This window comes from Heterocephalus glaber, unplaced genomic scaffold (genome assembly GCF_053883595.1).
Source record: "Heterocephalus glaber isolate CG9 unplaced genomic scaffold, H.glaber_assembly_v1.0 deba00001571, whole genome shotgun sequence".
Classification (NCBI taxonomy): Eukaryota; Metazoa; Chordata; class Mammalia; order Rodentia; family Bathyergidae; genus Heterocephalus; species Heterocephalus glaber.
The window spans coordinates 1420807-1439799 of NW_028258356.1; the positions used below are offsets into that span (position 1 = coordinate 1420807).

The 18993-nt window shown below is 36.8% G+C and overlaps 1 protein-coding gene across 4 annotated transcripts in view; it reads left to right on the top strand.

Moving 5' to 3' along the window:
- Positions 1 to 18993, top strand: part of Rab3ip (RAB3A interacting protein) — a 72216-nt gene that overhangs the window by 36232 nt on the left and 16991 nt on the right. For 3 of the 4 annotated variants that reach the window (XM_004845053.3, XM_021258531.2, XM_087192491.1), the window contains one exon: positions 4521 to 4616. In XM_004845053.3, coding sequence (XP_004845110.1) covers positions 4521 to 4616 — 96 coding nt within the window. Of the gene's footprint in view, positions 1 to 4520; positions 4617 to 5171; positions 5340 to 18993 lie in introns of those variants that run through there. The other variant, XM_004845055.4, reaches the window with a different exon arrangement.

An 18993-nucleotide genomic window follows, 5' to 3' on the forward strand; every position in this document is an offset into this window, starting at 1 on the left:
CGGGTCTGTTTTTTTGCCAGTACCATGCTGTTTTTATCACAGGAGCTTTGTAGTATAGTTTCAAGTTGGCGATTGTCATACCCCCTGCCATGTCTCTGTTGCTTAGAATTGCTTTAGCTATTCTAGGTCTCTTCTGGTTCCAAATGAATTTTTGGATTGTTTTCTCTATTTCTGTGAAATATATTAGTGGAATTTCAAGTGGCATTGCATTAAATCTGTATAGCAGTTTCGGAAGTGTGGCTATTTTCACTATATTAGTTCTTCCTACCCAGCAACAGGGGATGTCTTTCCATTTTCTTATATTCTTCAGTTATTACTTTTAAATAAAAATAATTATATATTTTAGCCCTAGATACTGCCTTTATTCCATATCATAAACAGTACTGAAGTTATCTAGTAGCTCTTTTCTTTTGTTGTATCAATTATTTCTAGTTATATGTGTTCCTCCTATATTTGGGTTTATATTAATTTATTTGTGAGCCTGAAGTTGTTCATGTTACTTGCAGGTAATACATAAGATGTTAAGGAGTTTAAGCTTTCTCCTGATTTTTTGTTTTGTATTTGTTGCTTCTATATTCCCAAAGTTTATATAATTTATATACTCTTTTGCCAACTTTATCCCCTGTAAAAAATAGACATTATTTTTTAGAGCAGTTTTAGATGCACAGCAAAATTAAAAGTAGAATTCTCAGATATTCTTCTTTCTATTAAAGTCATCCACCAGCATGATGAATTTGTTAATAAATTATTTATTAATAATTAAGCTCTACTGACTCATTATCTCCAAAACTCTTGGTGTTGAACATTTTATGAGTTGAAAAATGTATAATGACATGTATCCAATATAGTGTCATGAGCATAGTTTCTCTGCCCTGAAAATCCTCTATGCTCTGCTTATTTGTCTTTTTTCCTCTTAAAGCCTGTCAGATATTTTTATCATCTTGATAGTTTTACTTTTGTCCAGGATATAATGCAGTTGGAAATACTCCAACATACAACTCAGTATGTACTCTTTTCAAATTGATTTCTTTTACTTAGTAATATGCATTCTTTCCCTCCATGTCTTTTCCTGGCTTGGTAGCTCTTTTTTTAAAGCATCAAATGAGATTGAAGTGTCGTGATGCACAACAGTTATTCATCCATTCATTCACTGAAAGAGATCTTGGCTGTTTTGACACTTACAAATAAATGTCGTGCTATAAATGTCCATGTTCAGGGTTTTGTATAGATGTAAGTGTTTCACTCCTTTGAGTATGTACGCTAGTGCTGGATCATATGGAAGATATCTGTCTGTTTTTTGTTTTTTTTTCTTTTGTACCGGGCATCAAACTCTGAACCTTGGGCTTGGGCTTGTGAGGCAGAAGGTGGAATCACTGAGCTAAATCCCCGGCCCCTATCTGTCTGGTTTTGTGAGAAACTGCCCAACCATCTTCCAAAGTGGCTGCACTGTTTTGCATTTCCACCAGCCAGAAATGAGTCCCTCACTAGCATGTGATGTTACCAGTGTTCAGATTTTCACTAGTATAATAGGCAGGTACTGACAGCTCACTGTTGTTTATTTTCCTCAGAGCTGGTAATTAACCCAGGGCTTTTAAACTGAGCTACATCCCTAGCCCTTTCATTTTTGATTTTGAGACAGGATCTTGCTAAGTCACTGAATTGCCTAGGCTGGGCTCAAGTTTGCCACCCTCCTTCTTCAGCCTCCCACAGTTCTGGGATGGCAGGCATGACCCACCACACCTAGCTCTCTCATAGTTGTTTTAATTTGTAGTTTCCTAGTCAGAAATGATGTTGAGCATCTTATATGCTTAATTGTCATCTGTATATCTTCTTTGATTAAATGTCTGTTCTGATTTTTTGCCTATTTTTAACAGTCCTTTATAGATAAGTCTTTGCAAATACTTTCAGTCTGTGGCTTGCCTTCGTTTTGATTATCCTTGACTTTTAATTACAGACCTGTTGTTAGATATGTTTTCTTCTCACCTCTCGTCCTTAATAAAAGATTCTGTGGGTTTTGTTGTTGTTATTGAAACTTAATCCTCTGTTTCATTACTCAGGTAGGTTCAGGGGAGAGACAGTTTTAAGGTCATATAGGCTTGTAATACTTTGTGGTCCACACATGAAGGAAATTTGGCCTGGATATAAAGTACTCAGTTCACATTTTTTTCCCCCATGAGTATCTAAAAATGTTACTTCATTGTTTTCTAGCATAAAGTGTTGTTGATGTTTAAGAAAAATCTAATTTTTCTTTCCCTTACAGGTGACTTGGCTTTATGTTTAACTTTTTTGTTGTTAATTTTGTAACTAATAAAATATAAAATTTGTACATATTGATGGGGCAGTATATAATGTTTCAGTACATGTATACATTGAGTAATGTTTAAGTCAGGTTCAACATATCTCCTCAAACATTTATCAGTTTTTGCGGGGAGGCACTAATGGTGATTGAACCAATGGCTTTACATTGAGTTACATCCTTAGCCCCTTTAAATGTTTTTTTTTTATTATTGTTTTTAAATTTTGAGAAAGGATCTCCATAAGTTGCCCAAGCTGATCTTTTACCTTGCTTTCTGCCTGCCTCAGACTCCCAAGTAGCTGGATTACATGTGTCATTTCTTGTTTTTTGTTGGTATCAGGGATCAAACTCTGGACCTTGCGCTTGCAAGGCAGGTGTGGTGCCATTGAGCTAAATCACTGGCCCCGGATATCATTTCGTGATGGCCAAACATTCAAAGTCCTTTTAGCTTTTTGAAATGTATGGTACATTGTTGTTACCTATAGTCATCTTACATTGCAATAAATAACACAGCAGAATTTCTTGTGCTTATTCAGCTGTAACTTTACATATTTGTTTATGTTTCCTATGTTTATATGAATTTTATTTCCTTGGATTATTCTTTGGATTGTAAGATGGTCCAGTAAAGTGGTAGGGTAAGCCAGGATCAATTTCCCTTTGGTTGTCATCAGTGCATTTGTGTAGCCATTTCTGTCTTTCAGAGGTTAGCTTTGTTCAAGCAGTTTTCTTCTCCAGCACAGTGTTTCTGAGGGCTTTACTGGCTTATTGTTCCACTACCGGAAAAGTATTTTCTCTTTATAGTACTTTCTGTAATCTATTTCCTTTGGAATTTTGCTACCCCTTTCCTCCTCTTGTATCTGATTGTTCTTTCTCCTATCTCTATTGTTTCTGTCCTGCACATTTTTGCCTTAGCATGAGATTCTATTCTTTGGCAAGGGGCTCTTGCTGACCATTTCTGAGATGCTTTAGAGTTCAGAGCTTCATAGCCTGCTGAATGGAATATATAGGTTGTTGCATTTACCTGGAAGTGGAGCCTGTGAAAATCTTTCTGCTTTTCTCCATTTGTTCTCAGATCTGATCTCCCAGTTTTCTCTAATGATAAACTGCACTCCTTTTGAGGGATTCACTAGTGATACTTGGGTTCTGAGTCCCCTTTCACTTTCCTTTGATCTCTTCTGCTCAGCTGCTGGTCCTGCGTTGTGGACAATTTAGACACGTTCTCTTATATTCTGAGATTTGTGGGAATTATCCTTTACCTAGGTTTTTTTTTTTTTTTTTTTTTTTGTTACCGGGGATCGAACTTGGGACCTTTCGCTTGCGAGGAAGGTGGTGGCACCACTGAGCTAAATCCCCAGCCTTTTACCTGTTTTTGTTGAAGATGTAGTCATTAAATTCTTCTGATTGTCCTAGTTGGTTTGTTTGGTTTTCAGGAGTTGACTTTGGGAGATTAAAAAAAGTATATTGCCACCACAATTGCAATACTAACTGATTTTACTGGTGTAATTGTGACTAGTAGATAAGGAGATTGAATTTTTTTTTATCTCTGTGTTTGAAAGGTTTAGGACTATTTCATATAAAATTGTATATTTTAACACCTCATAAAGGATTTTTTGAACATCTATTTGTGACCTATAGAGAAATCATATATAAATGTCATATATAAATGTAAGATGTAATTTTTGTCATTGACATTCTTTTTGACTTTAAATGCTAATATGCATAGTTTACCTTACTGCAATGTGAATTGTGTATAGTCTCATAGAAATTTTAGATTAACTAAATTTTAGTTAATAAATAAGTGATTTTAATATATGAATAATATACAAATAAATGATTTTAATATAAATGTGAAAAAGCCACTGAACTTTATTGAAATTAATAAACATAATTTAAAAATTCCTTGCTTGATGGAAATGAATATTGTTTGGAGAAAAGCTAAGGGAAAAAGAATTAAGTAATTTTATTATTTTTATATGTAATACATACTTATACTTAATCTTTTGATTTTTTGTGAGAGATGTGAAAATTTAGTGTTGAAATTATTTGTAATTTTAGGCTTGCCTAATTGCCTTCGTGTAGCACGTACTAGGTAATCATTTTTACTGTGAGCATATGGAAAAAACAGTATTAATATCTTGTTAATTTTATTAGTAAAGATTATATAATCTATTGGATCTAACTTCAAACTATGGAGATGCAAAATAAAATTATCAATTTTTCATAGGAACTGAAGTTAAAAGATGAAGAATGTGAAAGGCTTTCAAAAGTTCGAGATCAACTTGGACAGGAATTGGAAGAACTCACAGCTAGTCTGTTTGAGGTTGGTCTATTTATGTCTTGGCCAACAGCAACATCTCAATTTTTATATACTGGTAGACTTATTTTTTGAAAGAATCTCGGAAAAAGGACATACTTAGCTTTATGTTTGTTAAGTCCTCTAAGCAAAAAATAGAATAAAATTATTAAGCAATATAGAGTCTATAACTTAAAATGATGTGAAAGAAAATCTGATAGGGGTGTTTTGAGGAATGTTAGAAGGCATACCTCAGTATTTCTTCCTGCCACCTTGACCAAAATTTCTACCTAATCAGACCAGTGAGTCTGAGTAGGAGGTCACTGGTACAGAGAAACAGAAGCGACTGGTGTGTATGAGAGAGAATGGAGGCATGAGCACTCATTACCTTAAAGAATTGGCTCATGCAGTTATGGATGCTGGCAAGTCCCAGGAACTGCAGGGTGAATTGAGAAGCTGGAGATACTGGATGGTATAGTTCCGGTCTGAATCTGAAGGCCTGAAAACCAGGAAGAGCTGATGTTTCAGTCAGAATCCGAAGGCAGAAGGAATTTTATTAAGGTAGTCCTTTTTGTTCTATTTAGGCCTTAAGCTGATTGGATGAGACCTACTCACGTTCTAAAGGACACTCTGCATTATTCAGTCTATCAATTTAAATGCTACTGTCGGTTAAAAACACCTTCACGGAAATACTCAGAGTAGTGTTTGACCAAGCATTTGGCCACTCTCATGATCTAATCAAATTGGCAGGTAAAGTTAACCATTTTACTAGGCTTTATGGAAAAAAATGCTAGTAATACTCCCTGATCATTCTGACAACTTACAGTATTTCTAGGGGGTGCATGGTAAAGAACCATTGCCATCAAGTGTCTTCTTTGGATTAAGACCTTGAGTTTTTAGAAGATCCTTATAAAAACATGTTGATGTGTTACTGTAATGGCTAATGCCATTATAACTTAACAGTATTTTCTTTTTCCCCTAAAAATTTATTCATAAAGTTTTTATTGTAATAAAAATGTTAAGGGAAAAATTCACCTTTTGTTATTTTTATTTATGCAACATCTATTTCAGTTTTAGAGGTATGCAGTAGAAGGGAAATAAGCAGAAACTTCTCCTTCTGTAGCAGGATACAGAGGGCCAGAAATGCAGTGTGTACAATGAGTAAAGTACCTCTTAAGAAAGAACAGTTTTGGATTTCTAATCTATCCCTAATCCAATAGAGGTTAAAAGCCTTGACACTGAATGCTGTCTTGGAAGTAATGTACATTAATAAAGAAAATTGTACTCAAACTAATTGTTTATGACTTGCAAGAAAAGGCTAAAAGGTTTTCTGTAATCTTAATTGTGCCTTCACAATTTTAGTTTACTGTTGTCTTATGGAAATATTTTTTGGCTGCAGTTTGTGTGTATAATTTTTTTTGGTACCGGGGATCGAACTCACGTCCTTGCGCTTGCACAGCAGGTGGCAAAACCACTGAGCTAAATCGCCAGCCCCTATGTGTGTATAATTTTTGAGAGTCAAAATTACTCAGAATAGACTCAATTTGTACACCTCTGGTAAACTTAACGTGTGATTTCAAATTAGGAGTTTATTATTGTGTGTGATGAATCATCTTGAATATAATTATACTTTACATGTAGCAAAATTGAGTTTTTTTTTTTTTTTTAATTGAGTGTTTTAAAAGTATCAAATACATACAAGAACTCCAGTGTTAATATTTTCTTATAACACTTCCAGTTTTTTTTTTTTTTTGGTACTGGGGATTGAACTCGGTCCTTGCGCTTGCGCAGCAGGCGGTGAAACCACTGAGCTGAATCCCCAGCCCAACACTTCCAGTTTTGAGGTAACATAAAATTAAGTCAGTTTAAAGAGTGCTTTATGAAGTAGTTTGGACTTAATATGGAAAAAACGGTGGTCTTAAAAGATCATTTTAATGTTTTATCAGATACTTTTAGTACATTTCAGTGATGTGCCTTATAGTCTCTCAACAATGCTGTAAGTTTTATAAGCATAGATTGTTACAATGGAAGGCTAATAAGCTATGCTGATTCTCAGATTCATGACTGACTCTAGCTTTAGGCTCTATGAAAGTCATAACTGGAACTTTTTTTGTCTCAAGCTGTAGTAAAGGAATCATCATGAGATACCTCTTTCCTTCATCCCACATTCAAATTTTCAGTAAAGTCTTGTGATGCTACCTCCAGACTATAAAGCAGACCATTTTTGAAGCTACTGTCATTTCTTAGCTAGACCAATAGATGCCAAATATTTTGATTCTGTACTCTGTCAGTAATGGAAAATTTGAGCATATACCTAATACTTATTGACAGCATGTATTTACAAATTGTTTACATACACAATATACATGTACATATGTATATTTAAAACATGAAAGTTTTAAAAGATGATACAGTAATAAAATACTTAAAAATTTTATAATACAAAAATATTTTATTCTTACTGAAACATTTCTTATATGTGTATTTTAATATATATTTAGTGAGGACTATGAATGTTACCCTTTTTTGAAAATTTTATTTTAACAATTTATGACTCCGATGATAGTCCAGTCTGTTTCATTTTTAAAATGTTCAAAATTGCTGACTATTAGAGAAAGCGATTTAAAACAATACTGAGATTTGATCTTATCCCAGTAATAATGGCTATTATCAAGAAATCAAATAATAACCAATGCTGGTGAGGCTTCAGGGAGAAAGGAACCCTTCAACACTGTTGGTGGGAATGTAAACTAGTACTGTGGAAATCAGTATGAAGATTACTCAGAAAGCTAAAGCTAGAAATTTCATTTGACCCAGCTAATCCCCTTCTCCAGATTCCCTTTAGGTATCTTCCTGAAAGATGTTAAAGTCATCACACTACAGTGATAGATGCATACCCATGTTTATAGCAGCACAGTTCATAATAGCTAAATCTCGGAAGCAGAATGGATGAAGAAATTGTGGTATTTACACACAATGGAATACTGTATTACTCTGCCACAAAGAAAGATAAACTTGAATCATTTGTAGGAAAATGGATACTCTTGAGACCATAATATTAAGTGAAATAAATCAGATGCACAAACTTAAATGTCATTTAAATATAAATAAAGAGGAAAATAAAAGATCGATAATAGGAAGTACGGAGAGAGATCTTTCTCAGATGGGAAGGGGGTCAAGAGATGGAAGGAATGGGGTGGGGAAAAGAAAAGAGTTGAAGAAAGAAATTAAGATGTGTTATGTACACGTGCAAACTCCACACAAGGAATGGAAACATTATGTACTGCAAACATGTACTAATAGAAAATAGGGATATGTGACAACTGAAAATGTTAGCTGTAATATTGCTGGTACTCACAGATATACTGATCCATATGTAAGATGTGTATCTTTTCCTGTAGTTAGTAATATACCAAATTTCAATTCAGTTGCAAGTTGTGGAAAGATTTTTCCAGAAAATTTTCTAGTGAATTTTTATGTTCTCTAATACTATACTAGCAAATAATATTTGCAAATTAGTCAGAAGAGACTCAAACAGAGAAAATGAAGAATTGCTACATAGTGCTGGACATAGTGCTGGACAGGAACAGAGTGGTGGACAAGATCTAGACTCACCTGGATGACTTCCAAGATCCTTCAGACTGAAATCAAATCCCTGGTGTAGAACAAGGTAAATGATGGTGCAGGAAGCTGAAAGACCCAACAGGAGGACTCTGACAGGCAAGAGGAGACAGTGGAGACAGTAGTGTTGGAGCTGTACAGGATGATGCAGAGCATGCTATTCAAGGTGGCAGCCCATGAGGATGGGTGGAAGAAGCCTATAAAGCAGCTGAGAAAGGACCTGGACACCAAGCTAGTCCCCAGTCTGGACACTCCAAAGAAAGAGGTGGTAGAGATCTGGGAAGCAGTTGGGAGGCTAATGATGGAGGAGGGCTTTTGACTTGATTTGGATCATGCAGCAGGCTTTAGGAGGTGTTGTAGTCAGGGCCTGGAAGGGAATAGATTTCACATAGGACACATAATTTATGGGATCATTTTATAATATTCACCCAAAAGATCAAAGGCAGAGGAATACAATAGATATGTCTATACACTAGAGACCTGAAGAATCCAGCCAAAGGCTTGGATCCTATAACACTGTCCCGCACTAGTCCAGCTGAAGCCCTAGAGCCTGTGGCAATATCTCATATATTGAGGATCCACACTGGGAAGGCCCAAAAACCAGTGATGGAAGCTAGAAAGCCTGCACCGGTGGGGTGAAGGATTTGTGCCACCAGGCTGAGGGATCTACATTGGACCCAGGAGTGACGCTCAAGGTGAAGATCAGGGCTTCCCTGAAAAGAACAACAGCCATTCCCAGAGACAGCGAGGACCCAAGCTCCTCTTCTGACAAGAACAGCCAAGTTCACTTCAGGAAAACCAGCCATGGCAAACTTCTCCAAGAAAATCAACAATTTTTTTTTGGTCTTTCTGAGACGGAGTCTCACTGTGTAGTTTAGGCTGGCCTTGAACTCACTGTGTAGCCCAGCCTGGCCTTGAACTTGAAGTGATCCTTCTGCCTCAGCCTCCCAAGTGCTGGGATTACAGGCATGCACCTCCATGCCTGGCTGTCTGGTCCTGTTTTTATGCTGTTGGCAACAGTCCTCAGGTGGGTCTTCCATACCCGGACCACGCTGATTCAGTTCAGCGGGGTGTTCCAAGTTGCCCATTAGTTAATCCACCACATGAGGCAACTGTTTGAGTGGGAGAAGTGCACTTCCTGTGACTGGCAGGTGCAGATGATGACTTGCCCACAGATGATCACCATCTGCAGAGCCAATAGCTATGAGTACCTGCAGTGTCAGCACATGAGAGAATGTCACCTGCTGCAGTTCCAGGACTTCAGCATCTCAGAGGAAAACCTGAATGCCCTGGGTTTTCACAAGGATTGGGGTGACAGCCCCTGAAATGATGCCAGCCCCAAGCTCTAGTCATGTAATCTATCAACTCTCCCTATGAGGGTCCCCAAGTGATACACTATGACACTGCTGAGCTGGACAACCTAGGAGCAGATGGGGTACTGTATAAAGTTGAATGAACAACCAGACTGAGACTCAACCCTTGGCCACTGAGAAGAAAGAGCCAGCAGCTGTGAAAATTCTATGTCCCCCCAGCTCAAAATCTGTATAACCTTGTGCCCTGTAGTTCCTTAATTTGTGCCATCCACCCCCTGAGAAGGACTCCATTAGGCCAGCAGTCCTAGAAATGTTCTTGGGACACAGCACTGGTTTCTTCCTCCCCTCTAGCCTTGGGCCCTCATACCAGCACCAGCTCAGTTGCCTTGGGCCCTCACACCACGATGTTGGCTTGGATGTCATCTCTGCTGCCTCTGACACTGCTGCCACCATTTATCCCACCCCTAAAGAATCCCTAGCAGGCTCTAGAACCCACCAGGCACTTTGAGATCTCTGTACCTCGAATCCTAAGGAAGCATGTGGATTGTGGAGGAGCCTCCCAACTATGAGCCCCATCCCCTGCCCCCTACCAGGTCCCCTCTGCTGCCCCTGTGGAAGCCCTGGGGCCCTGTGGGTGGCCCAGGAAATTATGCAGGGGCCCTGGACATAGAGGAGGGATCTGTGTCTGGATAGGTCCTCATGTTGTGCTAGCGATTGTTTTAACTCTGTACATATAAATAACACAATCTTTATTGACATTTTCATGGAGAACACAGCTCTCAAATGCATTTTCCACTGAGATAATGAAATTCTTTGACCAATTTTTGATACAACAGACTTAGAGTGGCTTTAAAATCATCCTTTTTTATTTTGCTGCAATGATGTCATCAGACAACTCTTGCCTTTGTGTCTCTTACCTGGATACCATTATTTCTAGTGAGACCAGTGTTCTCATGGCAACCCCCTCAAACTACAAAAACAAATAGAATCAAAGTATATCACCACAAAAATAATCAAATTATAACAATACAAGAGAAGAGAGGAACAAGAGAACTACACAACTGAAAAAATGTAGCAAGATGGAAAGAATAAATCCTTATTTTACAATTACTACTTTAAATATAAATGAACTAAACTCAGTCAAAAAACAGTTTCTGAATTGATAAATAACAAAAACCTATCTCTATGCTATTTACAAGATACTCAGTTTTGATGTAAGGGTATTCACAGATTAAAGGTGAAGAAGTGGAAAAATATGCAACTGGTAACCAAAGAGCAGGAGTGGACAGCATAGACTTTAAGTCACAACTGGCATAAGAGACAAAATATAAAAGGTTAACTTGACAGGAAGGTATAACAATTATATATGCATCCAACGTCAAAGCACTTAGATCTGTGAAGCAACCATGATAGATTTGAAGAGATAGCAAAATAGTAATAGTTGGAAACTTTAATACACTACTTGGTATAATGAATATATGATTCAGATAGAAAATCAATAAGGAAACAGTGAACTGTATAACATAGCCCAAATGGACAAGATACTGTCTATCTCACTTCCTATCTATCTAATCTTATCTTTCCATAGAACAAAGGAATATACATTCTGTAAGGCCAGTATCATCCTAATACAAAGGGCAGCAAAGAAACCACAAGAATAAATAACAGCAGGTCAATATTCCCCATGCATATAGGTACAGAAATTTTACATAAAATACTAACTGATTTCAACCACACATGATAAGGATTATACATCATGACCAAGTAGGATTTATCCCAGAGGTCCAAGGATGGTTCAAGATATGCAAATCAATCAGTGTGATACATTACATTAATAGATAATCACATGATCATCTCAATAAGTGAAAACATTTTACAAAATTCAGCATCTATTCATGTTAAAAATGCTCAACAAAATAGGTACTAAAGTGATATAATTCCACACAATAAGGAACGTATGAAAACCTCAGCAGATATAATAATCAATGAGGGGAAAACTGAAATTTTTTTTTCCTAAGATCTGGTACAAGACAAGGATGCCCACTCTTCACTTCTGTGTAACAATACTGGAAGTCCTAGCAAGAGCAATTAGATAAGAAAAAACGAGAAGTAAAATGATCTGTTTGCAGATAACATCGTCATATATATAGAAAATTGTAAAGATTCAACAACAGCAAAGTTAGAACTAATAAGTCAATTTAATAAAGTTTCAGTATACAAAAGTCAGTGATGTTTCTACATATAAATAATGAACTATCTGAAAAGGAAATGAAAACAATCTCATTTTGCAGAAATATCGAAAAGAATCAAATACTTAGGAATAAATTTGACCAAAGGAGTGAAATACTTGTACACTGAAAATTATAATTGACTGGTGAAGAGACTTAAAACACAGATATGTGAAAAGACACCTCATGTTCATGGATTGGAAGAATTAATATCGTTAAAGTGTCCATACAGCCAAAAATGTTCAACAGATTGAGTGTGGTCCCTTTGAAAATTCCAATGAGATTGTCTACAAAAATAGAAAAATTCTGAAATTCGTATGGAACCATGCTATATTTAGATCTAAAATGTCCCCTAAAGTCACATGTATTCAAGAGGTGGGGCTTTTAGAAGTGTTTGGATCATGGGAGTGCTGTACTCATCAGTGGATTAATCCATTGATGAGTTTATAGTTAAATGTGCTTTAGGAGGTAGAGCCTGGTTGGAAGAAGTGTGTCACTAGAGTTGTGCCTTTGGAAGTAGTATTAGTTGGGGTTCTCTAGAGAAACAGAAGCACATTTTCATTCATTCATTCATTCAAAGGAAATTTATTAGGTAGATTTACATAATCAGAGGTAGAAGAGTCTACAGTGGCCATCTGTGGAATTAGAAGTGAAAGAATCACAATGACCACCTATGTACTGGAGAGCCAGATGATCCAGTAGCTGTTCAACACAAGAAGATGGAAGCCACAGAACAAGAGGGATCAAGATGCAGTGCAAGTCAAAGGCTGTAGACCTTTTAAGCTCTCCGTAGAGTTACTGATACAAGTCTGAGCTGAAAGGCTGAAGAAGAAACTGGAGATCAGTGTTCAAAGGTGGCAAAGACTGGAGCTCTTCCAAAATGGAGACAATTTCTTTTTCCTTTCTTTTTTTTGAGGCTGTAGGATGGTGCCACAAATATCTAGGGTGGTTCTTCCCTTCTGTTTGCTGGTCTTCATATCAGTCATCAACAAACATACCCAGAATTTTGCTCCACTAATCTGTGAGGTGTTTATTAATCCATTCAGTTTGCATACCATGATTACTGGTCACAACCCATCCCTTGTCAACTTGACATCCAGACACAGTTCTTTAAACCATACTTAATCTCCAAATACAATAGCATGTTTCATAATTATGACTAACATGATACAACTGTTTTGCATACGAACAGATACACTAATGCTCCATACTGGAAGATAGAGGTTTTCTTTCTGTCATGCCTGCTCTTCTCCTGACATTCCATAACTTAAATATTATGATGTAAGTTTCACTATAGTTAAGTACCAATGTTAAGTCAATCAACATGTTAGAAAGAAAACAAATATCTGCTTTATATATGTATATATGCACAGAAGTACCAACAAAAAAGGAAAGAATACTCAGGACAGCTACAATCTTTATTTTTATAACTAGTCATGCAGTCATAGTTAGTATTTATGACTAACATTTTCTACCTACTATGTTCACTTGACCTTCGGCAAGCACCTCAGCAGGTTTTGGTTCTTTACCTGGTAGAATGACCCATACCTTAATTCATGAAAATTCTGAGCCATTTGTTAGCCTGCCTGGGTTGGGTTGTGTTTCCCATTGACCTTCATTACAGGGCATGGTAGTACTGAAAGATGGCTTAGAAATCTTAGTTCCAGAGGGGGAAAGGCTTCTACTAGGAAGCACAACAGTGATCTCAGTGAAGTGGAAGCTAAAACTTAGCTCTGGTCACGTTGGGCTTCTCGTGCTTCTGAGTCAACAAGCTAAAAAGGGAGTAAGGTGTTGGTGGGGGGAGATTGATCCAGACTATCAACGTAAAATTGAACTACTGCTCCATAATGGAGGTAGGGAAGACTATACTTGGAGTACAGGAGCTCCCTTAATGCAACAGAGCATAAGATCATGGGAATAGGAAGGTTTTTGCTAGTGAGTCACTTGGGGTAATTACTGAGTGGTACCATTCCCATTTTGACACCTTGATTCTTGGACCCATAAATCCTGGAGATGAGAGAAACAGTTACATATGTTGGATACTAATTCAGAGCATATACAGGTGTCTGCAGAACCTTGCCCCAGCTCTACAGTGTATTGCCATGTAGATGGAGCTGTAATTGCATCTTCAGAAGCCCATTCCACTGTTCTGTCATTCCACTGCTTCTGGATGGAGGAGCATGGTAAGACCAGTGAATTCTGTGAAAATGAGCCCATTGGTGTTGGAAAAACTGGATTTGAACCTGGCAAAGATTAAAACTAGACCCATACCTATCACTGTGCACTAAACTAAGATCGAAGTGGATTAAAGATCTAAATATTAAGACAGAAACACTAAACTTGCTGGAAGAGAAGTTAGGTAGAACTCTTGATGACACTGGCATAGGAAAAGACTTTATGAACAAATCTTCAGTATCATGGGAGCTAGCACAAAGAATCAACAACTGGGATCTCATCTTATTAAAAAGCTTCTGCACTACAAGAGAAACCACCAACAGAGCTAAGAGACAACCTACAATGTGGGAAGAAATTTTTAGCAGCTGTACCTGAGACAAAGGACTACTATCTAGGATATGTAAAGAATTGAAAAAAATCAGACCCCCCCCAGATTCAAAGACCCAATTCAAAAATGGGCATCCGAAATGAATAGACATTTCTCAAAAAAGTAAAAGCAGCAAATAAATATATGAAAAAATGTTCAACATCACTGGTCATTCGAGAGATGCAGATGAAAACAACGCTGAGATTCCACCTCACCCCACAAAGATTGGCTGCTATCAAGAAATCAACCAATAACAAATGCTGATGGGGTTGTGTGGAGAAAGGAACCCTTCTCCGTTGTTGGTGGCAGTGCAGGCTGGTGCAACCACTGTGGAAATCAGTAGGGAGATACCTCAAAAAACTCGGACTAGAGGTCCCATTTGACCCAGCTATTCCCCTGCTGGGTATCTTCCCAAAAGAATTAAAAGAATCATAACACAGTGATATATGTGCACCTATGTTTATAGCGGGACAGTTTGTAATACCTAAAGCTTGGAAACAGCACAAGTGCCCATCAACTGGAAACTGGATAAAGAAGATGTGTTTTTTTAATAAAATGGAGTACTACTCGGCCATAAAGAATGAGAAACTAGAGACATTTATAGCTAAATGGATGCATATTGAGGCCATACTTTTTTTTTCTAAGTTCTTTTATTGGTACGTGTTAGGTATATGATTCGTTTACATTTATCATTGGGTGCTTGTACCTGTACATGATGTATCTTGGTTCTTATTTTTTCCCCATTACCTGTGTACCCTTCACCCCCTCTGCCCTTCCCTATTTACATAGACATCATTTCCACTTTTTTTCTTTTCTCATAGTTTTTCCTTTCCCACCTTTCCTTTCCCCTTCCCCTCCCTTCACCCCTTCATCTTTGGACCTTTTTTCCTATTTCCAATTATCCAATATTCATTTTAACCCTTGTTTACACTATCAGTTTCTCTCACTAGTGAAACTATTCGGTATTTACACGTGTGTCCTATTTATTTCACTTAAGAGTACGGCAACAGGACACGTGTAAATACCGAATAGTTTCTCTAGTGTGAGAAACTGAAAGTGTAAATAAGGATGAAAATGATTAAAATGAGTATTGGATAATTGGAAATAGGCAAAAAGGTCCAAAGATGAAGGGTTGAAGGGAGGGGAATGGGAAAGGGAAGAAGGGAAAGGAAAAATTATGAGAAAAGAAAAAAAAATGGAAACAAATCTATGTAAATAGGGAAGAGTGGAGGGGGTGAAGGGCGCACAGGTAATGGGGAAAAAATAAGAACCAAGATACATCATGTTCAGGTACAAGCACCAGTGATAAATGTAAATGTATACCTAAAATGTACCAATAAATATATATATATAAAGAAAATGAGCCCATTGCTGCACTTCCTTGGCCATGAAGTATGTTCCTTGGTCAGAAGCAATGCTGGGTGGAATACCATGACAGTGGATGAAGCATTCTATAAGTATATGGATGGTACTTTTGGCAGAAGTATTACATGCAGGGAAGACAAATCCATACTGGAAATAAGTGTCTATTCCTGTAAGGACAAATATTTCTCCTACAGCTCCTCCCTTCTCTCTGTGGTTCCTGGCTGCCATGAAGTGAACAGATTTCTTCTTCCATGCCCTTTAACCGTGCTGTTTCTAACTTGGAGTCAGCCTACCATAGACTGAAACCCCCAGACTGTGAGCCAAATTAAACTTCTCCTTAAGTTGTGGGTGTCAGGTATTTTGTCCCAGTAACGAGAAAACTAATACTACAAACCACAAAGAACTGAATAGTTAAAGCAGTCTTGAGCAAGAAAAATAAATAATGGATGTATCACACTTTCTGAATTCAAAGTATATGACAGAGTGACAAAACAATGTGACATTGATAAAAAGGTAAAGAGTCCAATGGAACAGAATAAAGAGCTCAGAATTGTGTTTATAATTATCTCATCTTCACAAGGGAGTTAAATACCCAGTGGCAAAAGGATAGTCTGTTCAATAAATGGTGCTGGCAAATCTGGATATCCACATACATAAGAATTAAATTGGACCCTTATCTCAAACCATGAACAAAAGTCTCAAATTGATAAACATGTTCAGGATGCGGCTGTAACTCATATGTCTCACTGCTGGTTGGCTCTGATTTGAACGTGTTTGTTCTCGTTGGTTTGAACCACTGGTGGTACACACATGACTGTCTCATTGGGCAGTACAGCTGCCCCCTGGGACAATCATACGTGTACCACTGGTGATTGAAGCTGGTGAGAATGTGTTCAAGACTTAAACGTAAGACCTGAGACTATAAAACAATTAACATAAACAAAATGCTTCTTTTAAAAATTTTCATTGTTAAAAAAATTTTTATTACTACATTTGTACCACATAATGATTACATTCATCATGTGGTGTTGGTATGTGTACATGACAATTCTTATTTTAATGTAATACAAGTAGATATTAATAAAATACAAAAACACTTCTATGAAAAAATAAAATTTCATAACAAAATAGTAACTGTATATACACTGTATATCATGATCTTAAAATGCTCCTTGACAATGAGCAGTGTTTTTTTTGAATATGACACTAAAAGCATAGGCAGTAATAGCAAAAATAGGTAAGTGGAATGCATCAAACTGAGAAGCCACTGCATAGCATCAAAAAATTGAAAAAGCACGCTACTGTGTGAGAAAATATTTACAAACCCTGTATGTGTTATGGGCTTGATACTTTAACCAAAATCTGTAAATAACTGAATACCAATTAACAGTAGAGTTCAAAATAGGCTATGGTGGTTCTGGTGCCTGCCGTGTACGCTGAAGGTCCCGAGTTCGATCCCTGGTACCAAAAAAAAAAAAAAATAGGCCATGGACCTGAATAGATACTTCTAAGAAGACATGCAGGTAGCCAGTAGGTATATGAAAAGGTGCTCAAAATCACTAACCATGAGGTAAATCCAAATCAAAACTCCAATGAGATACTACCCCACACCTATTAAACTGCTATTGTCAAAACACAGAAGGTAGCAGGTACTGGCAAGGATGTGGAGAAAAAACTCATACACTGTTGGTGGAAATATAAATTAGTACCACCATTATGGAAAACAGTATGGAGGTTCTTCCTCAAAAAATTAAAGAAGTATTGGGCCGGGGATTTAGCTCAGTGGTTTTGCCACCTGCTGTGCAACTGCAAGGACAGGAGTTCGATCCCTGGTACCAAAAAAAAAAAAACAATTAAAGAAGTATCAACAATCCCATTTGTGAGTATACATCTAAAGGAGAGAAAATTAGTTTCTTAATTCCTGTACTCCATGTTCATTGAAACAATATTCTCATTATCCAGGCTATGAAAATAAATGTCCATCAGTGGATGAATGGGTAAAGAAAATCTGATGTGTATAAAATTGGAGTGTTATTCAGCCTTGAAAAGAAATCCTGCTATTTGAGACAACATGGACGAACCTAGGGGACATTATGTTAAGTGAAACAAGCCATATGCTGAAAAATGGTGCATGGTCTCATGTGAAATTTAAATAAGTTGAACTTGTAAAAGCACAGAGTACATTGGTGTTCACCTGAGGTTGATAGATGGGAGAAATGGGAGATGTTAGTCAAATGTAACAAGATTTCAGTTTTGCAGAATTAATAAATTTTGGAGGTCTAAGGTGCAGCCTGATGACTCTGTTGTATACTTGAAATTTCCTGAGAAGGTAGATCTTAAATGTTCCCATTATCACCCTAAAAACAAAACAATAGAAACACAACTTTGTGAGGTGATGGATATATGGAAAAATAATACGAAATGCAACTGTCAGTGTTCATAAAGTTTACTGAGAAAGGCACATTTATTTGTTTATGTATTGCCTGTAGATGCTTTCATATTGCAAAATCAGAGTTGGATAGTTGGAGCAGAAACTGTATATGGCTTTCAAATCCCAAAATATTTACTATTTCACCATTTACAGAAAAAGTTTGCTGACTCCTGCTATAGGTTGTGCTTACTTCATTTTCAGCATCAGAAGGAGAGAATGATAGATTAATTTTCAAACTTAAAAAAAATCTACCTTTTGATGTTTTTGTTGATTTGCAGAATTCTGTACATTATCTTTTTAGATAATACTCCTGCCTCAGACTGGCTCCCTTCTTTCCATTTGGGACCCCACTTACATGGAAGGGGGTTATCTTTCACTGTGTCCCTTGTCTCTAGTGGAAAGACCACCTCAACTCGTACTTCAGTTTTCTGGGTTAACTTTTCCTGATCTGGACCCCAAAGTTTTACTATTTTTTTTAGCTCTCTTATACTTTCATTCAGGCACATTTTTAAACATATTGTCAACTTTTCTTATTTTCCATTGGAAATTTTACGCAAATTGCATAGTCTGTTATTAATGAAAACAGTTAATTTCCAAACAGTTGAACAAATATTCTTTCCATAGTACAAGTTACTTCAGCAATTGTAAATATCACTTATCTTGAAGCATCAGATTAAATGTTTTAAAAATTAAAATATTTTATTTAAAAAATATCTCCCAGATCATCTTCTGTTTTTACTTATCCCAGAAAAATTTGGCACATCTGAAACATTGTTAATTTTAAAAGGAAAATGGTCATTAAATTTGACAGCTCTTAAGGACCTTGCCAAGCTAATCAGCATAATGGTACATAGAATATTTTTTATAGTTAATCTCATTTTGTTAAAATCATTGACTTACTTTT